This window comes from Lepus europaeus, chromosome 18 (genome assembly GCF_033115175.1).
Source record: "Lepus europaeus isolate LE1 chromosome 18, mLepTim1.pri, whole genome shotgun sequence".
In the NCBI taxonomy this organism is placed as follows: domain Eukaryota; kingdom Metazoa; phylum Chordata; class Mammalia; order Lagomorpha; family Leporidae; genus Lepus; species Lepus europaeus.
In genome coordinates, this window is record NC_084844.1 from 15088546 (window position 1) to 15114989 (window position 26444).

The following is a 26444-nucleotide window of genomic DNA, read 5'->3' on the forward strand; positions in this document are numbered from 1 at the left end:
AATGTGCCTGACAAGGCAGCAGAAAAATGGTCCAAGTACTTGGGCCCCTGCCACTCACATGGGAGACCTGGATGGATTTCCAGGCTCCTGGCTTTGTTGCAGCCATTTGGGGATTGAATCAGAGGATGGAAGATCTCTCTTTCTATGTAACTCTGCTTTTCAAATAAATAAATCTTAAAAAAAAAAAAAAAAGAAAGACTAAAAGACTGGGAAAATGTTAATAATACTGAAGCTAGGTGACAGGCCTATAAGTGTTCAGCATAATATCTTACATATTTTCATGTGTTCGAAATTTCCATAATAAAAAAATTTAATGAGGTGCCAGTGCTGTGGCACAGTAGGTAAAGCCACTGCCTTGGTGTAGACATCCCACACGGGTGCCGATTCGACTCCTGGCTGCTCCACTTCTGATCCAGCTCTCTTCCATGGTCTGGGGAAGCAGTAGAAGACAACCCAAGTCCTTGGGCCTCTGTACACACCAGGGAAACCTGGAAGAAGCTTCTGGTTCCTGGCTTCAGATCAGCTTAGCTCTGGCCATTGCAGCCATTTGGGGAGTGAACCAGCAGATGAAGACCTCTCTCTCTCTCTCTCTGTGCCTCTTTATAACTCTGCCTTTCAAATAAATAAATAAATCTTTTAAAAAATTTTAGTGACTGTATTAGGTTGAACTATATAAGACCATGATGTTCCATCACCTTTGATATACAAAGGTGTCAGTTTCACATAGGTCCAAGCCAATACAGTGAACTTAAATAATTAAAAATAAGGAAAGCCATTTGTTGAGTTATTAAGACTCTGATATATCCTATATCAGAGTGCCCGAGTTCAAGTCCCAACTTGGCTTTTCATTCCAGCTTCTTGCCAATGCATACACTGGGAGACAGCAGGTGATGGCTCAAGTACTTAGGTCCCTGTCACCTGCATGGGAGACTCAGATTGAGTTTCTAGCTCTTGGCTTCAGCCTGACTAAACTCTGGCTGCTGTGGGCATTTGGGGAGTGAACCAGTAGATGGAAGAATTTTGTCTGCCTCTCTGTCTTTTTCTGACTTATAAATAAACAAGTAACAGCAAAGAGATAAATGAAACAGAAGAGAATATCAGATAGAAACTCATGCATACAGAAAATACAGTATTAAAAAATCTTGGAGTGCGGGAAGTCTTCCTAAGTATAACATAAAATACAGAGGACAAAAAATACAGACTTGACAAAAATTTTAACTTCTCAAAAAAAGCTAAACTTCTCATGACAAAATAAACCAATAAAGTTAAACAAATACCAAATTGGAGAACATATTTGTAAAAAATCATTAAGAAAAAGAAAGCAGCCAAGTTCACAGAAGAGTTAACAGTTGCTAACACACACTTGAAAATATGCTTGGGAAATGCTTATTAAGACAACTTCATCTCAGTATGCCTAGGCAGGATGAAATCAGACTAGCATGTAGTACAGCAGCAGCACTCAGCCATGGGCCTCTACTTCTGATCCACTTCCATGCTGACAGGAAGAAGTATGTGGTTCTGTCACATCTTACCTTATTCCCAGAGTGGGAGGTGGTATAACCAGAGGAAGAAGTAATAAACAGAAAAAAGGGATCTAAGCCAAAGGGTTTTAATGAAATCTGACCAGATGATTTCTTTAATATTCTTCTGTATCAGTTTGGCTCAAATCAGTGAGCAGCATAACAGCCTTCATATTCTGGAAATGAGCTATTCACTAGACATAGAAGGCTAAATAAATTAAATTTAAAAATTGGTTCCTCAGTCTCACTAGCCACATTTCAAGTGCTCACTAATTGGACAAAATAGATAGGCAACATTTCCATTATAGCATTAAGTTTTATTGGACAACAGTGACAGAATATTACTATAAGCTCTACTACACACAGTCTATCTGTTATGCAAAGCCTAATATCTCAGAAAATAATTTTCCATAATTTTTTCCATCACCACCTTTCATTTTTGGAAATCAGACTGCCAATATTAGTTCTCTCCACTAGGAAATCCATCCACACTTGAATCTGTATAATGTTTTTTCCTGTCATATCAAACATCCCAAGCAGTGATACTGCTAGGTGCTATCTGGATAGCAGGTGTGTGTGGGAGTGGGTAGGGTGTCATATTCTGGAACCTTTTGAGAGAATGGCTTCCCATTAATTCCTGACAGCAGACCATGCCTCCTACATTAAGGTCCCAACAACAGTTCAAAAAAGGCCAGTTTTTCTGAATAAAATGCCAGAAGTCCGCTCAGATGTTCCTAGCACACTACTGGGAAAGGATCAGGCTCAGAGATAAACTCTCCTGCATTTGTCCTGGTAATGAGCCATTCAAAACTCTCCAAAGCAGAAAGATGGTCAAATCAGGAAACAGAAGTTCCAAGTTTGGGACATCCAAGATGCTGTTATCACACAGAATAGCAGAAATTTTTGGGACAGTGCCTCAAAGAGGAATCTAACAACTCTGACAATCATCAACTGATGGTTAATGACAACCAGTGTCCTGTTGTTAAGATTTTAAAAGAGAAGGAGATCCTAATCTATGATTAGCTTCTTTTGCTGTCCTGGAGCTAAGAAGGAGAGTCAAGGACCTAGTCCACAGCCTTCCAAAGGAAAGGCAGTTAGCCCACTAAAAAGGACACTTGGCATGGAGGACTTGGAAAAGCCACTACTTCTTTCCTCTTTTCTCTCAATTCTAATTCTATAAGGGACTGTATTCAGATAGATACTACCCATATCCTTTGTAAAAAGTACAGAAAGACCACAATGACATTCTCTACAAAATCCTAGTAAAATACATGAAACTAGTGCTCTCTGGCACAAAGCAACTTGAACTTGGCTTCCCTGTACCAAGTTTATAAAGTCCTCAATTCCACACATAGCACACACACAGTGAAATGCCATGGCTCCTGAAAATAGCTCCATAAAAAGAGAATGCACAGTTTTCAAAACCTTGATATCAATGTTCCACCGCTCAGGGCTTCAAAAGGCCATTCCTGCCTGACCACCTTAAATATTTGTGGTTTCAATCTGGCAGCATCTCCAAAACCAAACACATAGACTTTCTGAGTGTAAGTCCACTCACTGTAACAGCATACTACTTTGGGAACAGGGAATTCGGGAGAGCGTAACTGCATAATTAGACTCTAACACAATTGAGCTTTTGATTTCATATCTACTTCTGAAAACTCTTTGTTGTTATGAATTTGGCAATCCCTCCAAAACCCAGTCAGGTCAGAAAGTGTGAAAAACAGCAGAAATGAGGTGACAATTTTACTTCCTGGCTAATGTCAGAACACAAGAGAAGCAGAGGAGTAGAGAGAGAGTTTAGAAAGTCTTTCTCCCTCCAGGCTAGCAACAGCCTTAGAACCCACATGGAAACACCAAGATCCTGGCTCTGCAGACCATACTTTCCACAATGCTTCCACCAGGCAGCCTCTGACAACCTTGCAGGCTGTAAAAGGATCTTTTTTTTTTTTTTAAAGATTTATTTTATTTATTTGAAAGGCAGAGTTATATAGAGAGAATCTTCTATCCTCTGCTTCACTCCCCAAATGGCCACAATGGCTGGGGCTGGACCAGGCAGAAACCAGGAGCCAGGAGCCAGGAGCTTTATCTGAGTCTTCCCCGTGAGTGCAGGGGCTTGAGGACTTGAGCACTTTCTGCTTCTTCCCCAGGCACGTTAGCAGGGAGCTGGATCGAAAGTGGAGCAGTTTGTACTTGAACCAGTACTGATAAGGGACGCTGGCATCACAGGCAGCAGCTTAACCCACCCCACTACAACACCAGCCCCATGAATAGATCTTTCTAAGGGAGAACAGCAGCTATCCATCTCTCCCAGAGCTAGCTTCAAAGTGGGCTGAAAGATGCAAGCTGCAGAGAACTACCACAATTAAGAATATTTGAAAAAAAGAATGTTTGGAGGGGCTGGCGCTGTGGTGTAGCAAGTAAAGCTGCCGCCTGCAGTGCCAGCATCCCATTTGGGGACTGGTTCTAGTCCTGGCTGCTATACTTCCGGTCCAGCTCTCTGCTATGGCCTGGGAAAGCAGTAGAAGATGGCCCAAGTGCCTGGGCCCTTGCATCCACATGGGAGATCCAGAAGAGGCTCCTGGCTCCTCACTTTGGTAAGCTCTGGCCATGGTGCCGTTTGGGGAGTGAACCAGCAGATGGAAGATCTTTCTGTCTCTCTCAGCCTCTGCCTCTCTGTAACTCTGTTTTTTTGTTTTTTTTTAGCACTAACTCTGTCTTTCAAATAAATAAATCTTAAAGGTTGGAGGCTTTTAAGGTCCCCTTGGGAGACTCTTTTTTTTTTTTTTTGACAGGCAGAGTGGACAGTGAGAGAGAGAGACAGAAAGGTCTTCCTTTACCGTTGGTTCACCCCGCAATGGCCGCCGCTGCCGGCGCACCACGCTGATCTGAAGCCAGGAGCCAGGTGCTTCTCCTGGTCTCCCATGGGGTGCAGGGCCTAAGCACTTGGGCCATCCTCCACTGCACTCCCGGGCCACAGCAGAGAGCTGGACTGGAAGAGGAGCAACGAGGAAAGAATCCAGCGCTCCAACGGGGACTAGAACCCGGTGTGCCAGTGCCACAGGCGGAGGATTAGCCTGTTGAGCCGCGGTGCTGGCCAAGGGAAACTCTTGAAGTAGGAAGATCCCATCCTCCTGAGCGTGTCCTTTGCCTCTCCAAACACTGAAAAGCGTAGAAAAGGGAGGGAGAGGAGATGGCAACAGGAAAGGGACATTTATATGCACACAGACGGCACCTGTGCACACAAAGGGTGCCAAGTATCTCATCACATGAGTTCTGTATCCTTTTTTTTTTTGGACAGGCAGAGGTAGACAGTGAGAGAGAGAGAGAGAGACAGACAGACAGAGAGAAAGGTCTTCCTTTTCTGTTGGTTCACCCCCTATATGGCTACTATGGCTGGCGCGCTGTGCTGATCCGAAGCCAGGAACCAGGTGCTTCCTCCTGGTCTCCCATGCGGGTGCAGGGCCCAAGCACTTGGGCCATCCTCCACTGCACTCCCGGGCCACAGCAGAGAGCTGGCCTGGAAGAGGAGCAACCGGGACAGAATCCGGCACCCCGACTGGGACTAGAACCCAGAGTGCTGGCAGTGCAGACGGAGGATTAGCCTAGTGAGCCGTGGCGCTGGCCTCTGTATCTTTTTTAAACATTTTTCTTTAGGCTGGTGCCATGGCTCACTAGGCTAATCCTCCGCCTGCGGCGCCGGCACACCAGGTTCCCTCTTCCAGGCCAGCTCTCTGCTGTGGCCCGGGAGTGCAGTGGAGGATGGCCCAAGTGCTTGGGCCCTGCACCCGCATGGGAGACCAGGAGAAGCACCTGGCTCCTGCCTTTGGTTCAGTGCGGTGCACCGGCTGCGGCGGCCATTGGAGGGTAAACCAACGGCAAAGGAAGACCTTTCTCTCTGTCTCTCTCTTCACTGTCCACTCTGCCTGTCAAAAAACAAACAAAAAATGACCTAAATGAAAGATCTCCACGAGTGAGATCCCAGTGGAAAGAATGGGTCATCATAGAAGGAGGTACTTTTCTCTGAAGGGAGAACTTCCACTTTGACTATGACCTTGTCTAAATATGATAAGAGTCGGTGAACTCAAAAGGCTTCCATAGCCTTGGAAACTCATGACTGGAGCCCAGGGAGATTACTGAGACCAAAAACAAGAGTGTCAAATTGTTAAGTCAACAACAGGAGTCACTGTGCACTTACTCCTCATGTAGGATCTCGGTCCTTAATGTGCTATACATTGTGATTTAATGCTATAATTAGTACCCAAACAGTATTTTTCACTTTGTGTTTCTATGTGGGTGGAAACTGTTGAAATCTTTACTTAATATATAATAAACTGATCTTCTGTATATAAGAGAAATGAAAATGAATCTCGATGTGAATGGAAGGGGAGAAGGAACGAGAAAGGGGAGGGTTGCGGGTGGGAGGGAAGTTATGGGGGGGAAGCCATTGTAATCCATAAGCTGTACTTTGGAAATTTATATTAAATAAAAGTTAAACAAACAAACAAAAAACATTTTTCTTTAAATAGTGAGAAATTTTTTTTTTTTTATTTTTGACAGGCAGAGTGGACAGTAGAGGGAGACAGAGAGAAAGGTCTTCCTTTTTGCCGCTGGTTCACCCTCCAATGGCCGCTGCAGTAGGCACGCTGCGGCCGGCACACCGCGCTGTTCCGATGGCAGGAGCCAGGTGCTTCTCCTGGTCTCCCATGGGGTGCAGGGCCCAAGCACTTGGGCCATCCTCCACTGCACTCCCTGGCCACAGCAGAGAGCTGGCCTGGAAGAGGGGCAACCAGGACAGGATCGGTGCCCCGACCGGGACTAGAACCAGGTGTGCCGGCGCCGCAAGGCGGAGGATTAGCCTACTGAGCTGCGGCGCCGGCCAAAATAGTGAGAAATTAAGTGGAGTCATATTTTTTTCCACCAAGAACTTCTATCTTGGCTTCACACATACACAATAATAATAATAATAACTAAAACACTGGCAGTGGAGAAAAGAGCATGAGTTTTATAATATTACTTTCACTTCCCTAATGAAGATTCTGAATCTTAGAACTGCATCTTTCTTTGTCCTTAAAGGATCTGAAAATCTTTCACAACTGATGGACTTTGTGCAGCTTCCCATGACTTAGAGACATCATTAGGAAACTTTATTTTTTAAAATTTTTATTTGACAGGCAGAGTTAGACAGTGAGAGAGAGAGGCAGAGAGATAGGTCTTCCTTCCGTTGGTTCACCCCCGAAATGGCCGCCACGGCCAGCGCGCTCTGCTGATCCGAAGCCAGAAGCCAGGTGTCTCCCCCTGGTCTCCCATGCGGGTGCAGGGGCCCAAGCACTTGGGCCATCCTCCACTGAACTCGTGGGCCACAGCAGAGAGCTGGACTGGAAGAGGAGCAACCAGGACTAGAACCCAGCGCCCATATGGGATGCCAGCGCCGCAGGCGGAGGATTAACCACGTGAGCCACGGCGCTGCCCCGAGGAAACTCTCAATCCACAAACCTGGTCCCTGGTGTGGACAAAGCCAGGAATGGCACCACATCACAGGAGAATCCTGATCTCCCTCTAATGCACACAGGTTTACAGTGTCACTGTGTCTAGAAGCCATAATGAGAGTATCAGGAGCTCTAGCAAAGTAACAGGACTCACAATACTGGAATAGAGCAGAATAGAATCACATCAGGAGTTGAAATGACCAGAAACAAGGTTCAGCTGATAGCCCAAGGGAAGGGTAAAACTGTCCCTTTTATGCCCAATCAACCCCACTAGCCAGTCAGTGGTCACAAAAGGAGAATCATGAATGCTTTCTGAGAACTTTAGTACACACGAACACAACTATCAATCAGAATGCAGACTTACCGCCTCTCCCCATTGTGCTCAAACTTGATCCTGACATCACTCTGCCAAAAAAAAAAAAAAATGATAGACAGGTTAGAAGGTTCTCTGACATGTTATGCCTTCCTTTCCCAGGCACGCTTTGGGTAGTCCTTTTACCAACAGGAAAATAGCCCCGATGGCTCTTCCTCCAGCTTCTCTACTCTGAGAGGCATTCCTTCCCAGTTACAACTCCCACAGTTCCAACCTCTGGGGCAACAAAGTTCATGGGATAAGGTTCCTCGATGGCTATACCAGCTTAGTTGCTAATCAGACTTGCCAATTCTAGCTTCATACATGCTCTATTTCTTTTTCTTTCCTTTCCTTTTTTTTTTTTTAAAGATTTTATTTATTTATTTGAGAGGTAGAGTTACAGACAAGAGGGAGAGACAAAGAGAGGGATCTTCCATCTGCTGGTTCACTCCCCAAATGGCCACAAAGGCTGGAGCTGGGCCGATCCAAAGCCAGGGGCTTCTTCTGGGTATCCCACATGGGAACAGGGGCCCAAGCAGTTGGGATATCTTCCACTGCTTTCTCAGGCCATTAGCAGAGAGCTGAATTGGAATAGGAGCATCCGGGACATGAACCGGTGTTCATATGGGATGCCGGCACCACAGGCAGAGTCTTAGGCCACTACACCACAGCGCCAACACCCACCCCCCACAATGCACACCTTAAGGCAGCTGGATTCTCATAGCTGCTTCTGTTCTTATTCTGTGGTGATAACACATATCATATAGCTTCTTGAAAACTCCATTGGACATTCTTTTTAATTTTAGAGACAGAGAAAGAAACAGAGTTTCCATTTGCTGGCTCACTCCCCAAAAGCCCGGGTTGGACCAAGCCAAAGCTAGAAGCCAGGAACTCAATTTAGGTCTCCCGCATGGGTAGTAGGGCCCCAAGTACTTGAGCCATCACCTGCTATTTCCCAGTGTGTACATTAGCAGGAGGCCAGAAACAGAAACAGACCTGGGACTCCAATATGGGATGTGGGTATCCAAAATAGCATCTTAACCATTGCACTTAATGCTGGTCCATCCACTGTACATTCTTAAGAAAATGAGAGTAAAAAAGGCAAATAACTCATCAATATATATTTTTAAGATTTATTTATTTATTTGAGAGGCAGAGTTACACAGAGAGACCTTCCATCCACTGGTTCACTCCTCAGATGGCCACAATGGCCACAATGGGCCAGGCTGAAGCCAGAAGCTAGGAGCTAGGAGCATTATCTGGGTCTTCCATGTGGGCCATCTTCTGCTGCTTTCCCAGGCACATTAGCAGGGAGCGGGATTGGAAGTGAAACAGCTGAGACTTGAACCAGCACCCATACATGATGCTAGCACTAAAGGTCATGGCTTTAACCAGCTGAGCCACAGCACAGGCCCCAACAAATCAGTATTATTATGAAGATAGTTTTGATTTAATGGACTTCTGACCTGCTGGAAGATTCTCTTAAATCTAAGGGTTACCAGACAACACCCGGGAAATCACTGAATTAGAGTATAGCAATAGTATTCTCTACTCTAATGAGACAAGGAAACTGAAAGAGAGTTTAACATCCCTGGAAAGTGCACATATAAAAAAAGTAGACAGCAAGGCTCCTCTAAGGAATAAAGCCTGTAATGTGATAACTCTTAAAAATAAAAGTATTGATATAGCCCTCTTATCCTTTAATAACATATAGATCATAATAACAATTGAGCATTTACTACATACTAAGCATTGTTCTAAGTACACTATAGGTATTAATTCACTAATCCTCACAGTAAGTACTACTACCCTATTTTACAAAAGAAACTAAGTTACAATGAGGTTAAGTAATTTTCCCTAAGGTTAGGTCTCACTGCTTGTAAAGGAAGAGGCAGGATTTAAAACCTAGAAATCTGGCTCTTAATTACCCTCCTATGCGACAACTTAAGTGTCACACAGGCAAATGAAGTTTATTTTACTTACAGAAGCAGGGATTAAATGGGAGCACTGAAAGAAGTAAACTATCACAGGATTTTTTTAAAAGATTGATTTACTTATTTGAAAGAGTCAGAGAGAGAGAGAGAGAGAGAGAGAGAGAGAGAATCTTCCATCCACTGGTTCATTCCCCAGAAGGCTGCAACAGCTGGGGCTGGGCCAGGCCCAGGAGCCAGGAACTCTATCTGGGTCTCCCATGTGGACGGCAGGGGCCCAAGAACTTGGGCCATCTTCTGCTGCTTTCCTAGGTTCATTAACAGAGAACTGAATCAAAACCCATCCATTCATATGGATGATTGCATTGCAAGCAGCAGCTTAACCCACTGTGACACAATGCCAATACCTCAAAGGATCTTTCCTGATCTAACTTTTTGGAATTCATGGAGAGAAATGGAAAAATCTTCATATCTGGGGTAATAATGACATGAGACCCAGGAGACTGGGACTCCAAGCATGCAGTAAGCTACAACACCAATGGGGGAGCCTTTGACTGAGGCTGTGGGTAACTGGGGATGGAAGAGGAAGTCTGACAGCCCCCTGTGATCTGCATTCTAGGTGAGTGTTGTATGTGGGGGGGAGCACCATACTCACTGGTACACAAGTGGAAAGATAGGACAGGACTTCAGAGGGAGTACTGCCTGGGTTGAAGGTACACAAAAGAGAGAGCAATTTTCTGTCTTCTCTTTCTCACTTCCCTCAAATGCTAGCAGTTACCATGACAAGAGCCCCTCTAAAGCAGGGTACGTGAGATCTGCTGCCACCAGTGACATGTCATCTCCAGCTCTGCTATCTCCACATCTGGCTCTGGAGGACCCCAAGTGTCCACCGAAGTTTGTAGTCCCGTCTATCTATCCCAGCTTTGGGTTACTGCATGCCTGCACACCTTGGTGTAGCTCTCATTTTTTAATTAATGTGTTTTATTGTTGGATCAGTTTTAGAGTGTTTCAGAAAAACTGAGAAAATGGAACAGAGTTCTCATATATCCTTCTCTCACACACAGTTCTCCCTATTATTAACATCTTAACACTATATAGCACATTTCTTTTTGCTACAATTCATTAGCTAATACTGGCATATTAACTAAAGTTAATACAAATAATACTCATTTTTAAGCTGGGAGAACATTCTGTTTAGATGCACCTATCAAGGAATTTTATTAGACCCTTTACAAGGCACCAAATTTATTTCATGATGGGCCATAACTTAAGCACTAATCTATAGGAATTTAGTCAGAAAGGGAATTAAACTTTGGCTATAAACCACAAATCACCTCTCCTCAAGACTAACCAAATAATCAAATGACAAGTAAGCAGTATAACCAAAGATGGCTTCTCTGAGCAGGATGCAGGCCCTGATGGGCTTCCATGTGCCACACGGTGCACTTGAATCTGCTGAGTTCCTAAATCTGAGTTTCTCTTGTCAGACTGACCATAAAAAGCCATGGATAAGGAAAGTTCAGATAAAGATAATCCAACTGATTCCTTCCTGCCAATCATTCTTCTTGACCTCTCTTAAGGCCCTCTGTACTGGTGGCCAAGTCCTCCTCTGACTTCTGTGACTCTATTCAAGCCTAGGGAATCTGCCACTTTTGTAAACACTTTTGTAACCACTTCTGCTTCTTCATTGGTTCTTCTTCTCCAGACCCTCTCTGACCCCTCCCACCATGTGTGAACATTTCTTGACATTTGGACTTTTGCCTTCAGGTTTTCTCCTCCTCTCCCCACACCTTTTCCTTGCAGGAATAAACTTAATCAGTCAACCTCTGAAGAGATGGTTCCCAAATTCCTATTTCTAGCCCAATCCTCAAGCAAAGCTTTATCTGTCTGCCACATATTTGAGGCAGATCTGTAGTTGTTAAAAACATAGCACCGGAGTCAAATCCTGGTTATACAATTTCCACGCTGTGCTATCTCAAACTTGTGACTCAGTTTCCTCATCTGTAAGATAAGAATTTTAGTCTCTATCTCATGATATTACTGAATGAATTAAATGGTAAAATTGAGTGAATTAAATGATAAATTTGGGCAAAGAGTTTAGAATAACACCTGAAATATAGTAAGTGCTCAATAACAATAATACAGGTCCATTATCCTTTGACCAAAACTGTTTCAGAATGACTTGGATTTAGAGTCCTGTGGTATGTATGTTCTGTGGACCATGTGATGCCTCCCCCAGGAATAAGAGGTGCCCAGGGCAGAACTGCTGCGACAGAGGCACACTGCTTACAAGTATTTCCTCACTCCCCTGCATTTCCTGAAGTTAGTTTGGAACTGTGCCTCGTTCTGACCAAGAGCTAGGAACAGCATTAAGCTCTATACGTTCTCCCCTGGCAGCCTCATATCCTAGGACAGGGAATCTTCCTCAATCTAGGTAACCAAGTGACTGTGGAGAACACTGTCCTCCTTCTCGTTGTACTCAACATATTGCTAAATTGATTTAGGTTTTTTTTTTTATTATTATTATTTGACAGATAGAGTTAGACAGTGAGAGAGAGAGACAGAGAAAAAGGTCTTCCTTCCGTTGGTTCACCCCCAAAATGGCCACTACGGCTGGAGCTATGCCAATCCGAAGCCAGGAGCCAAGTGCCTCCTCCCAGTCTCCCATGCGGGTGCAGGGGCCCAAGCACTTGGGTCATCCTTCACTGCCTTCCTGGGCCACAGCAGAGAGCTGGACTGGAAGAGAAGCAACTGGGACTAGAACTGGCGCCCATATGGGATGCTGGCGCCGCAGGTGGAGGATTAACCAAGTGAGCCACGGTGCCGGCTGATTTAGGGTTTTATTAACACTGTACAATCTAGTTCTCTAAGATACTCTAATTTTTGCAATAAAATGTATAAATATTCACAATAAGTAGAGACTATAAATAACTCTGTGTCCATTCAGGCTGAGTTTTGTTGCCAAATGAGTTTCCTTTAAATTTTTTTTTTTTTTAATCTCTTTAGTTTCAATACTCTGGATTTCAGAATTAGAGGAAAGGACTCTGGACCTACAAAATTCTACATACACAAATACCCGACACACTCTAAGAGCTTTTTCCTATCAACAGTTGATGTATCTACATCAACTGCCCTCCTTAAACTCATCTCCTCTCTTAGTGTTGCAATTTCTAATACTGGTACTGCCAATCTCTCAGCTATATAGGCTCAAACATCTGAGTTCTTTCAGCCCAACAATAAGTTCCAGTTCTCCCTTCAAAGGGCCCTGGTATGAGACTCTTTCTAATTCTCTCAGACATCAGCATTTTGTTTTGTTTTTTTCCAGACATCACTCTTATTCAGACACTTTCCCCTAGGTTCTGAAAGCCACCTCTATACTTCTACGCTCCCCTGATTCAACCCACTTCACATTCCTCTACAGTGCAGCCATCTCAACCTTCTCTTACACCATGTCCCTTCCTTGCTCAAGCAGTAATCAGGGGGCCAGCACCGCGGCTCAATAGGCTAATCCTCCACCTTGTGGTGCCAGCACACCAGGTTCTAGTCCCGGTCGGGGCACCAGATTCTGTCCCGGTTGCCCCTCTTCCAGGCCAGCTCTCTGCTGTGGCCAGGGAGTGCAGTGGAGGATGGCCCAAGTGTTTGGGCCCTGCACCCCATGGGAGACCAGGATAAGCACCTGGCTCCTGCCTTCGGATCAGCGTGGTGCGCCAGCCGCAGGGCGCCAGCCACGGCGGCCAACAGAGGGTGAACCAACGGCAAAAAGAAGACCTTTCTCTCTCTCTCTCTCACTGTCCACTCTGCCTGTCAAAAAAAAAAGAAGTAACCAGAGGTGGGTGTTTGGCCTAGCAGTTAAGACATCACTTTGGGACACTCGAATCAGAGTGGCTGGGTCTGAGACTCAGCCCCACTCCTGATTCCAGGTTCATACTATTCCATGCCCCGGGAGGCAGTAGATGTTGGCTCAAGTATTTGGGCCCCTGCCAACTCACATAGGAAACCTGGTTTGAGTTCCCCAATCCTGGCTTCAGCTGATCCTGGCCCCAGTCACTGTTGCATTTGGGGAGTGAACCAGCAGATGAGAGCTCTCTCTCCTCTCTCTGCATCTCAAAAACAAACACAAAATATCAGTGATACTCATGACCTATGGAATAAAGTCTAAATTCTCCACTATTACTTACAGCCCTTTGGGATTTATTTTTTATCATTGTTAGTTTTTTAATAAAGATTTTTATTTATTTATTTGACAGGCAGAGTCACAGAAAATGAGAGAGAGACAGAGAGAAAGGTCTTCCTTCCGTTGGTTCACTCCCCAAATGGCCACTACGGCTGGAGCTATGCCAATCCGAAGCCAGGAGCCAGGTGCCTCCTCCTGGTCTCTCATGCGGGTGCAGGGGCCCAAGCACTTCGGCCATCCTCCACTGCCTTCCCAGGCCACAGCAGAGAGCTGGACTGAAAGAGGAGCAACCAGGACCAGAACCCAGAGCCTATATGGGATGCCAGCGCCGCAGGTGGAGGATTAACTAAGTAAGCCATGGCGTCCGTCCCTATCATTGTTAGTTTTTTTTTTTTTTTTAACAATTTTTTTTTTTTTTGACAGGCAGAGTTAGTGAGAGAGAGAGATGGAGAGAAAGGTCTTCCTTTTCTGTAGGTTCACACACACACACACACACACACCCATTTGCCGCTATGGCCAGTGCGTTATGGCTGGCATCCTGCGCCGATCCAAAGCCAGGAGCCAGGTGCTTCTCCCGGTCTCCCATGCGGGTGCAGGGCCCAAGCACTTGGGCCATCCTCCACTGCACTCCTGGGCCACAGCAGAGAGCTGGCCTGGAAGAGGAGCATTAGCCTAGTGAGCCGCGGCGCCAGCCTATCATTGTTAGTTTTTAAAAAATACTCTCATCATTTTAATATTTTTTCTCTTAAATCTTTTTATTTTTGAGAGGCAGCAAGACAAAGAGAGAGACATAGAGTTCCTGTCTACTGGCTCAATCCCCAAATGCTCTCAATAGCCAGAGCTGGGCTGGGAGAAAACTGGGAGCCCAGAACTCAATCTAGTTCTCCCGTGTGGGTGGCAGGAATCCAATCATTTGAGGCATCATTGCTGCTTTCCAGGATCTGCACTGGTAGAAAGCTGAAGTCAGGAGTCAAGAGCTGGGACTTGAAACCAGGTATTCTGATATGAGACACAGCTGTCTTAACTGCTAGGCTAAATGTTTACCCCAGCCCTATTTACTCCTTCTCCTAAACCTTTAATCATTCTGTTTCCTTAGCTGGAGTGCCACCCTTCTTTCATTCCAACCAACTAAACTTTATACACTCTTCACAGCCTAACCAAAGTGCCCCCACCTGAGATGACTCTGCAACCCCTTTAGCCTAAGCTCCTCCATCCTTCACTCTCATGGCTTCCCCCAGCACTTATTCTCTGGACCATACATTTAGGTGCAGTCATATCCTACCTACTTTAGTTTCTTTCTTTCAAGCATTTCTCAAGTTCCAATAAGACTGCATGATTCCCAGGGTACTGGGAAGGTGACTTACATTTATTTTGTGTGTATAAGAAGCTTTACTACAGGCACAGGTTGAACTGAATACCGAGCTACCACTTATGCTGTGAAGAAAGTTCTAGCACAGGGGCTGGTGCTGTGGCGCAGTGGGTTAACACCCTGGCCTGAAGCGCTGGCATCCCATATGGACGCCGGTTCGAGACACAGCTGCTCCACTTCCTGTCCAGCTCTCTGTTATGGCCCAGGAAAGCAGTAGAAGATGGCTCAAGTCCTTGGGACCCTGCACCCATGTGGGAGACCAGGAAGAAGATCCTGGCTCCTGGCTTCAGATCAGCACAGCTCCAGCCATTGCGGCCATCTGGGGAGTGAACCATCGGATGGAAGACCACTTTCTTTCTCTGCCTCTCCTCTGTGTAACTTTGACTTTCAAATAAATAAATAAATCTTTTTTTTTAAGTTCTAGCACAAAAGTCAGATCTAGACAGATTCAAGTTCTCTGTCTACCACAGTTAATCTAGTGAGAGGACAAGTGAGAACCACAATCAGAACTTAGCAGGGGTGACAGGAGTAACCAATGACAACACCAAACTTAAGTAGTAATGACTTTCTTAAAGTCCAGACTCTAAGATTGAACGTGTAACCCAAGAAGACTCTCAAGAATCCAGTGGGGTCAGCACTGTGACGTAGCAGGTAAAGCTGCCAGCTGTGACACCGGCATCCCAAGTCTCAGCTGCTCCATTTCCAATCCAGCTCCCTGCTAATGCACCTAGGAAAGCAGATGATGGCCCAAATGCCTGGGCCCCTGTCACCCATTTGGGAGACCCCAAAGAAGTTCCTGGCTGCTGGCTTCAGCCTGGCCTAGCACTGGCCGTGCAGCCATCTGGGGAGTCAACCAGTGGATGGAAGATATCTCTGTCTCTCCCTCTCTCTCTCTGTAGCTCTTTTAAAATAAATAAATAAGTAAAATAAATGTAAAAGAAAAAAAAATCCTGTTGGGGCTGGTGCTGTGGTGTAGTGGGTAAAGCTGCTGCCTGCAGTGCCGGCATCCCATATGGGCGCTGGTTTGAGTCCTGGCTGCTCCACTTTCGATCCAGCTCTCTGCTATGGCCTGGGAAAGCAGTAGAAGATGGACCAACTCCTTGGGCCTCTGCGCCCACGAGGGAAGACCTGGAAGAAGCTCCTGGCTCCTAGCTTCAGACTGGTGCAGCTCCAGCCATTGTGGCCATCTGGGGAGCGACCCAGCGGATGGAAGACCTCTCTCTCTCTCTCTGCCTCTGCCTCTCCATAACTCTGATTTTCAAGTAAACAAATAAAATCTTTAAAAAAATCCAGAGAAATCAAACAATGTTTCTTAAAGAAATGTTTGTAGACTAATCTGACCTGGTAAAAGCCTCAGCTATCTATCATCTCTCTTACCCTCTCTCTGATTCTGTATTGTTCCCTTTCCTTATATTTGCTATATACCATCGGTGGTTTCCACATCTTTGGGAATGAAGTTCTTATTTTGCCAAAAATAGGAAATAAATTAAAGAAAAATAAAAGGGCAACAAAAATAAAAATTTTATTTGTGACCCAGGAAACTCAATAAGAGAGCAGCAGAAGACATGATTATAAAGCAAGCTTACAAAATTTAATGCCAGGCTATGTAGTGCTTTATGTCTTATTTTCAAACTGGCCAGCCCTCTACACGCTTCAAAGAGAAGGGAAGTCCTCAAGAGCCAGGTCTGCTTACTCAGTGATCCTGCTGAGGGAACAGCTCCTGGAATTCTTGTCCTCTGGAACTGATACCCAAGGCCCTGCCCTACTTGCGCCTGCCACAGGAAGGCAGAACTCCATTCTGAAGCACTCACTGGTGAACATCTGGAGAGTGAGATCCAGACCTTAGGCTCTGTTCCAGTATCTACCTATCATTTTGATAAAGATTCAAAAGAAACAGGAATCCATGGAAATAAGAATTCTCTTTCTTCCTCTATTGAGATTTTCAGAAACCAGGCTAGCTTTAGAAATTTGCAAAGGACCATCAGATAGACAATAATGACAATCCAATAATGGTGGAAAACCTTGAACCTTTTAAGTTATATGACACTATGCATAGTTCTGGTTAGAAGCTGTCTGAGTTTCCCCAAAACTCGTACCTACAGTGCCGGAACATAACAGAAGTGACAGTCACTACATATTTACAGTTGCTTTACAAAACAATATAATACTTCACATTCTGTCAATGACCTTATAACAACCTGTGAGGTAGACACAGTCAGTATTATGTCTTTATTTCAGATGGAAAAAATTGAGGTTCAGAAAGGATAGATGACTTATACATGGTAAAAATTATTGTGACTGGAATTCAGAAAACCTTGATATGTTTCTTCGCTCTACTCAATATCTTTGTGTAAAAGCCCTGTAAAGCATAAAGTATCATATACATGCTCATAGTGGTTGATGCTTTAAACTGTTGTTGTGGGAAACACTCTATAAATAGTAAAATTCTGTGCTGATAAATGATTAACAACTCTGTCTCCCAGGACAGTGTTTTTTTCTCTACACTAAGCTGTCAGTCTCCATAGAGAACTAGTACCCATTGATAAAGTGCTGCGAGTTGATGACTGCTAAAGGGATGTTGCACATCATGGCCTGCAAACCACACGCAGTCCCCAGCCACACTTAGAATGTGCCACACATTAAATGATTGGTCTGCTGTAGGCTTCCAGGGACCTAATGCATAATAGAGAAGACAGAGAACACAGAATCTACTTCCTACCAAATACTTCATAACTGAGCCCCTCATTGTCTATGGAGTTTCTCAGAATGCCTATTTGTTCTCAAATGCATTCTCTCTTTCAATTAGTTACCAAGTTATTTATTTAGAGAAGAGGATTTCTAAAGTCCTGCCAAGCAGATACTGAGTTAGGTTTTCTAGTTTTCCAGGCTGAGGCCTGGAAATTCATTCTGTCAGTGAACCTACAACTCCTCTGGCTTTCCTTGGTAGGCCAACCTTGAGCCCCACAAAAATTGTGCCAATCTCAACTCAGCCCTGTAGCCAGCACTCCACTCTCACACACAAGGGCTATTTGCCTCTGCCAACATCATTCTACCCTGGAATAAACAATCTTTCCTGCTAGCCAAAATACTTGGTTACTTTCAAGTAGGACTCTGAAATCTGACTCTTTAGCCCAACTTGGCATCTCTTGCCATTTAAATTAGGTTTTACTCTTTCATTCCTCTCTCCTCCTAAATATGGACCTTCTGGCATAAGAATTGATAATGAAGAAATCGGTTTCATTCTGTCCCAGACCTAAGCTAACAAAAACAAGAACAATAATAAATATGAATTTACTCTGTAAATAGAGAGGTCCTATTTTAGATTATTACCATTGCTAGGCTCACCCTAGCAATACTGAGCTCACCTTCACACCTACCTGTTCTCCACACTCCAACCTGTTCCCCATCTTTCCTAGAAACACACTTGCTGAAACCTTCTCCCTCTTTCTGTGGTCAGGATTTTGCTAAAGAATACCTCTTTTGATCTGAAGCCAAATATCTGCTACATTTCCCAGGAAAGAACCTTCTATAAGCTTGACTTCAGAATCAGGAAAAACTATTTTGATGTTTTCACTATTTATTTATTTATACCAAATACTAGCATAAAATTTGGGGATTCAGTTTTTAAACAGCCATGCTGGTTCCACAGTTTCAGATTCCCCCTAGAATAGAATCTGAGATAAGATTCCCATTGGTGGGCTTATCACAATACCTAGAAACTCATGATCTGTGTGAAAGGAATGAAAGGACCAATGAATCTCTACACATCACCAAGCATATACTTAATTTCTCAGCCATCAAGCCTCTTCTATCAGGTTCTATTTGCCTCTCAATCAGAAAACTTAATTGTAGCTTAGACAGCACCTTTCTTAGCACATCTAATAATGACTCTGTCCTTTGTTCTAGACCCTGTCTAGCGTACTTGGGCCTCATTCCTTTGTAATCATAACCTCTACTCTACCACCAATGGCTCTGCTCCCAACCTGTGTGTACTGATGGTCCTCTTCCCCACTTAATGCTGTATAATTGTTCAAACCTGGTAAATGCCACTCTTAGGATCATTGGTTACTATCCTCACTCTGTCTTTTATGACCTTGTCTAAATATGATCAGAGTCGGCAAACTTGGAAGGCTTCCATAGCCTTGGCAACTCATGACGACAGCCTAGGATGGTTACTGGCGCCATAAACTAGAGTGTTAATTTGTTGGGTCAACAACAAGAGCCACTGTGCACTTGCTCCTCATGTGGGATCTCTGTCCTTAATGTGCTGTACATTGTGATTTAATGCTATAACTAGTACTCAAACAGTATGTTTCACTTTGTGTTTCTATGTCGGTGCAAACTGTTGAAATCTTTATACTAAATTGATCTTCTGTATATAAAGAGAATTGAAAATGAATCTTGATGTGAATAGAAGGAGAGAGGGAGCGGGAGAGGGGAGGGTTGTGGGTGGGAGGGAAGTTATGGGAGGGGGAAACCATTGTAATCCATAAGCTGTACACTGGAAATTTATATTCATTAAATAAAAGTTAAAAAAAAAATTTCTCAGCCAACAAATCAACAGTTCCTTACACAGTATATACATCTATGCTGTCCAACACAATAGCCACTAGCCACATGTAGTTATTCAAATTAATTAAATGAAATTTAAAATTCAGTTTCTTTGGCTAGTGGGCACCACCTTGTACAACACAGATATAGGACATTTCTATTATATAGAAAATTTATTGGACAGCATGACAGAAGCTTCTTATAATTTTGCTGTGAGAAATATTGACTTAGAGGCACAGAACACAGGTTGTAAGTACAAGTGCTCCCTACAAATCCATTAAAACAACTTGTCTAGGAAATCAATTCCACTCTTACAGCATGAGTAGCAGATTTAAAAGTACATTTTAGCTTTAATGGGTAATTTGAGTCCTTACCAAAAATTTCTTTTTTTCACTGGCCCCTGCACATGAGCTTGTTGTTACTGTGGGGCTGTTCAGAAGGGCTGAGCTGCTGCTGTTGTGTTTTTTCTTTAAAAACAAAAAAACTGAGGTTAATAATTTGTATCCTCCAAGCAACAAAAACAGTTTGACATTAGTCAAGTAAATTGCGGATCAAAAGAGCCAGTCCCTTTCTGCTAAGATTATATCCTACTGGTCAATTCTTTTTGCAGTCTTCTACTTTCGTTACTACTGATCTCACTCCAGTAACACAGCAGCAGGCAGAGTGAAAAATCGGGACTTCTCTTACAATAGCATTTAGGCTCTGTACAGAAGAATTTCTAAAATATAAACCCTCTTTTAAGAATTTTCAGGGACCACTCCAACCCTCTTTTCCTAGCCTGGTCCCTTTGGGCCTTCCCAACTCAAGAAAGCTTCCCCTTTTTACCCACCAACTAATGTCCATGGTAACAGTTCAGTTTGGAGAAAAAATCAGCTAACTGGAGCGGCATTAGCAAGCACACTCACATAGGAAGACAGGAAGGAAAGTGAGGTCATTAGGCTCAAGCTTGGGGGAGGGGCCTCACTTCTGGTAAAATGTTCCTTCCAAAAGTGGCTTTGAATATAAATGAGTTACAGCAAGGGAGAACCCACACAATCCAACAGAATAATGTATGAAAATAGTACAAGAGTGGGTCCTCATCTGGTATTTCCTCAGTTCTATAAAGTAATCACAGTAACAAAAGCAGCTTTCTAAACTAATTCCATTATAACATAAAACAAAAACTCATCCCTTTGTAGAGTTCCTAGTATTCCTAAAAGCAGGAAATACCCTGTGAGGCTTTATCTAGCAGACCTAAGATAGAAAAATATCTAAGGCCTTATACTTTCCCTAGGAATCAAGGGCACTTATGAAGAATTGGTAGACATGGTGCAAATGAGGAGAAAGGTAAGCTGGTAAAGATTACCACAAGGGAAAATGTCATGGACAAATTTTCATTAAACATGCCTAATACAGCCATCTTACATAGCACTAGATACCCACTAGGTATGGAAGCTCCCCACCATTCACCCCTTTCTGCAGGTCAAATGATGTTAGAGGTTACAAGTTTAAATGTTAACAAAAAGGAAATGTTTTCCTAAAGAAACACACAACTCTCAATAAATCAGGTACTCTCAACTACATGAGTCAATGAGTAGAAACAATTGTAAACAACAATAACAAAATGACTCATTATTGCCTTTAGAACATATTATGCAATATTTTAATAAATAAATTTCCCTTCCTGATTATATTTTACATAAGCTAACACCAAAATTAATTTTTCCTGAGTATTTACTGTAAGGTAGCTAAAAATTATCTTAGGTTAAATATCACAAAGCTGAAAATTTGCCAAATAATCAATAAAGGAAAACAAATTATATGAACATTGCCCCCATAACAAGTGAAGGAATTTTTCTTTACAGGCGAAACACTATATACAAGATTTTGGGAATCCAGATCATGAACCACGCTTGGTTAGTATATACAAGTATCTTTATCATGTAACAGACCCAGAAAGAAATGGGTCAACAGTGTTCAAGCCTCTGGTATTAGTGTCCTTGGTTTCTCATATATTTCCCGTTTCAAAACTCCTCCCCAACAAATCTAATTAAGCTCTTCCAGAGCTACACACACCTGCCGATTTGGGTGACCTGTGTCCTTGTTCTTCATGGTCTCATATCCAGATACCCGGGGACGTCGGCTCATCTGGAGGGCCACCAGATCCTTCATGATTGAGTTCAATGCCTCTTGTTCATCTGCAATGATGAAAGAGAGCACATGGGATAAGACACGTACATACAGAGCAACAAAGCATTTTCACAGATTATATGACTGATACTCAGGGAGTTCTCTACCCAGGTAAAGTGACAGACTCTGTAATTATAACCACATACAGACCATGCCTCCCAAAAGTAGTTAATTGAGATCAGACTATGGCAACTTGAATTTTAATGAATTTTTAATAGCCCTTCACTCAGATTTCTGACAGCAATATACATGAGTTCACTGCAAGTAAGGTAGGCACTCAAATAGAACAGTTTGTTTAGTGCCAGAGAAACTCAACCAGGAAAATAGATGAAAAGTTGGAGTGAAGAACAACACAGCATAGTGAAGTATTGACTGAAAAAATGAATTCATAGAAAGCTGACTATGGGACAGAGTCAGTCCAAGACGTACTCCTAAAACATATGTAGGAGAGGACCAAAAACCTCGGGTAGCTGCTTTGACAGAAGTTGTTTTACAAGCCTAGCCTTGGAATGCCTCCCCACACCAGTTCCTTTACAAGTTTATAGGCCTACTTCCCATAGGGAAGTTGAAAGGCAGTTCTAGTGTTTTTCTTTACTAACTCACCAAGTAATGCACTGTCTCTATTTTACTGGCATTATTTTTAATCCCCTTTTCTTGAAATAGCATTGGAGTACTAGAGTTCTCATGCACTGAAGACAAATGGCCAAAACCCAAAAGCCAAAGTAGCCCAATTCCATGCTTTTTTGGGGGTAGGGGGAAATGGGGTGACTCAGAAAACTTAATTTATAGACCTCCAAGTCTAACAAAATTAAGAGCTCTGCACAATGTTTTTTTTTTTTTAAGATTTATTTATTTATTTGGAAGTCGGAGTTACACACACACACACAGAGAAAGAGAGAGAGAGAGAGAGAGAGGTCTTCCATCTGCTGGTTCACTCCCCAATTGGCCACAACAGCCAGCACTGCGCCGATCCAAAGCCAGGAGCCAGGAGTTCTTCCTGGTCTCCCACATGGGTGCAGGGGCCCAAGTATTTGTGCCATCTTCCACTGCTTCCTCAGGCCATAGCAGAGAGCTGGATGGGAAGTGGAGCAGCCAGGTACTCTGTTTCTGTAGGACTTTATGTCTGTTTCCTGAGAAGCTAAGAGCTAAGCACTGCACCCATTTCCTTCACAGTCCCTCAGTATTTGTGATCATTATAGGATGCAGAGGGGAAAAGGTAGCAAGACCCAGAAGCTTTTTCACAGGCTCAGAGAGGTGGGCCCCAAAGCCAATGCAATGCCAGGTCCTGTTTAGGTTGAGGGCAATGAACTTTTCTCCATAACTGTTGGGGAGTGGATTGTAACAGTTCTACTGCTCCATGAAATGGCCATCTCTGGGACACTTGTGAGCAGACATGATGCGGTAGAAGGGCCAAATGGTGCAGCTACCCAGGCCTAAGTAGATGGTTAAGTTGCTCCCAAGGTAGGCCTTGCAGAGAGGGGCAGTGAGGTGAACTACGGGGCAACCGGCATACTACTTCTCAGATCATCCAACCTTCTGCACCAACCAGAAGAGCAGAGGACAGAGGTGGATGGCAGGAAACACGGCCTGACCCAGGGACCCCACTACCTGACAATCCCAATTCCATGTTTTGCAAAATTTTCCTAGGTCCTTCAAGAGATCTTTGCCCACTCAAATAGCATTTGGAAGTCGAAAACACAAAAAACTGTTGATCTGGAAGGAACATGAGGGATGAGTTGTGCAACTTACTTTTGTGACAAGTGAATCACTTGGAGACTTGGGGCACAACTTAAAAGAAACAAGTACTAAAGACTCACCCACAGAGGGAACCTATCTTTTGTCCTTTATTGTTATCCCTTGATAATATTCTAATACCCAATGGAAAGGAAAGAAAAGCATGGAATATAGGAAGTATAATCACTCAAGTCACTTCTCCCATACTACTTGCCCCTCCCCTCTTCCTAGGTGCCCTACATGCCCTCTGAGTAGGTGCAGTAAAGGAAGAGAAAAAAGTGCCTATAAGGAGGTTTTTGTCTGTTCATAGATTTAAAATTTGCAGGGAAAACACAAGAGTAGACTGCTGTATGATTCTACTTCAGAACATATACAAAAGTATGCATGAGCATGACACAGCTGCAATGCCCAAAGCACACAGTAAAGGGGGCAATGAACGAGAAGGAAGTAGGCTTCTACAGAAAAGGGGCTTGTCAAAATCAAAACACATAAACCCCATGAACTATTTTACATTTTATAGCAAATTCTATATAAGTTCCTTAAAAAAAGGGAACTTGTTTGACATCTTGTTTTTTAACTTTACAACCAAGATTTTAAAATTAGAGCATAAACCTTAGCTAGGAAGATTGGTTTATATATAATATGTATAGGCTTATATATTAGTAAATATATAAGCAGTAACAATAAATTGGGAATAATATAAGGAGGATTATTACTAGGTAGGTGTTTTCTGAGGAGCACCCAACAATATTCTAAAGAGCATAAGGTATACAGAGTCTTTAGTATCAACATTAACCACCCTGAGAATTCAAAATTTCAGTTGTCTAAACTCAGATATTGAACCAAGATAGATATGAATACACACACACACACACATACACTTTTCAAATAAAATCCATGAGTGTGATTAGAGAAATCATTTATAATTCTGTGTAAGATGATGCTATTATAAGAGCTGGTTTATCAGTTTGACAAATTCTGTCTCCAGGAAGCTAGCCAATTCCTGGTTTACTTAATGGATAAACTTGCTTGATAGTTCCAGCACTGAAAACATACTAGAGGAATGGCTTGGTACTATCACCTGAAATCTGGGACAACTGACACAAGTGAAGCAGGGTTTTAGAGTTTGATTTTGTGTTAAAGTAGAACACATTACTAAAGGCAAAAAAACTGATGGCATGGATAAAGATAGGAAGTAAACCAAGTTTCTCTTTTAGGCATTTCTTCCTAGATTGAGATTTTTAACTGAATTATCAGTACTCCTTCAGTGTGGCATTCCTAAAAAACAAAAACAAACAAACAAAACTCCAAATACAACTCTTAAAGACAAATAACAACTTCTTAGAGTAAAGCAATCAGGAACACAAACTTTGGAGTCATTAAGGAGGCCTTGAGAAAATCCCTTGTTCTCCTTAAACTTCAATTTCCTCATCTGTAAAATGGAGACAACAAATATATTATTTCACATTATGAGTTAAAAAGAAAACTTAGAAATTATTTTTCATGGGGGCCAATGTTGTGGCGTAGCGGGTAAAGCCGCTGCCATTACATATGGTAGCCAGTTTGTGTCCTGCTGTTATACTTCTGTTACAGCTCCTTGCTAATGACCTAGGAAAAGCAGTGGAAGATGGCCCAGGTGTTTGGGCCCCTGCCAACGTGGGAGACCCAGATGAAACTCTGGGCTCTGGCCTGGCCAGGTCTGATCATTGCAGACATTTGGGGAGTAACCAAGCAGATGGGAAGATCTCTCCATCTCTCCCTCTCTCTCTGTAACTCTTTCAAATAAAATAAATCTTTTTTAAAAATTATTTCTCATGGTACCTAACAGTAACACTAAAAAAAAAAAAAAAAATGCTAGCCGCATTATCATCATTGGGAAAAAGTCAATGGAAAAAGTCTGGAGGGCACTTAATCTACCCTAGTACTTAATTTTATTCCTGAATTTTTATTAATCATTAACAACCATCATTTACTGAATACTTATCATATATTATACATTAAAAAGATTTAGGGGCCGGTGCTGTGGCGTAGCAGGTAAAGCCACTGCCTGCAGTGCCAGCATCCCATATGTATGGGTGCTGGTTCAAGTCCCAGTTGATCCACATCTGATCCAGCTCTCTGCTATGGCCTGGAAAAGCAGTAGAAGATGGCCCAAGTCCTTGGGTCCCTGCACCCATGTGGAAGACCCAGAAGAAGCTCCTGGCTCCTGACTTCCCATCAGTCCACCCAGCTCCGGCCACTGTGATCATTCAGGGAATGAACCAGCAGATGTAAGATATCTCTCTCTCTCTGCCTCTGCCTCTCCGTAACTGCCTTTCAAATAAATAAATAAATCTTAAAAAAAAAGTTTTAAAAGTTACTTCAAGGTGTTTTAAGCTCTGGAGCAAAAGGATAAACAACATAATAAATATGAGTTTACATACAAAAACAGATTGGAAAAATATATCAAACAAAGCACATAAACATAAAAGCTTAAAAATATTTTTTAAAGATTTATTTATTTTACTTGTAAGGTAGAGTTACAGAGGGACAGACAGTCAGAAAGAGAGAGAGGTTTTCTATCTGCTGGTTCACTCCCCAAATGGCCACAATGGCTGGAGCTGGGCCAGTCCAAAGCCAAGAGCCAGAAGTTTCATCTGGGTCTCCCACATGGGTGCAGAAGCACAAGCTGCTTTCCCAGGCACATTAGCAGGGAGCTGGATTGGATATGAAGCAGCCGGGACTCAAACCAGTGCCCACTTGGGATTTTGGTAACACAGGTGGTGGCTTTACCCATGCCACAGTGCTAGCCACATAAAAATATTTTTAATTAATTTATTTGAAATGCCAAGCCATTCAGAGAAATCTTCCATCCACTGGTTCACTCCCCAAATGGCCACAACAGACAGGATATGGGCCAGGTAAAAGTCAGGAGCCAGGAACTCCATCCTGGCGTCCCACATGAGTGGCAGGGGCCCTAGTACTTGGATCATCTTCTACTGCCTTCCCAGGCACAATAATAGGAAGTTGAATCAGAATTGGAACATCCACAGGGCTAGCTCTGTGGCACAGGTTAAAACCCTGGCCTTCAGTGCTGGCATCCCATATGGGTGCCAGTTTGAGTCCTGGCTGTTCCACTTCTGATCCAGCTTCCTACTAATGTGCTTGGGAAGTTA

The 26444-nt window shown here is 43.2% G+C and overlaps 1 protein-coding gene across 5 annotated transcripts in view; it reads right to left on the minus strand.

The window, feature by feature from the left end:
* MAP3K3 (mitogen-activated protein kinase kinase kinase 3) overlaps window positions 1-26444 on the minus strand; it is an 80564-nt gene that overhangs the window by 48852 nt on the left and 5268 nt on the right. For 3 of the 5 annotated variants that reach the window (XM_062215654.1, XM_062215653.1, XM_062215658.1), the window contains exons 2-4: window positions 21442-21563; window positions 19761-19853; window positions 7374-7414 (exon numbers count right to left, since the gene is read on the minus strand). In XM_062215654.1, the coding sequence (XP_062071638.1) occupies window positions 7374-7414; window positions 19761-19853; window positions 21442-21563 (256 nt within the window). The remainder of the gene's footprint in view (window positions 1-7373; window positions 7415-19760; window positions 19854-21441; window positions 21564-26444) is intronic. The other 2 variants (XM_062215656.1, XM_062215655.1) reach the window with 1 other exon arrangement.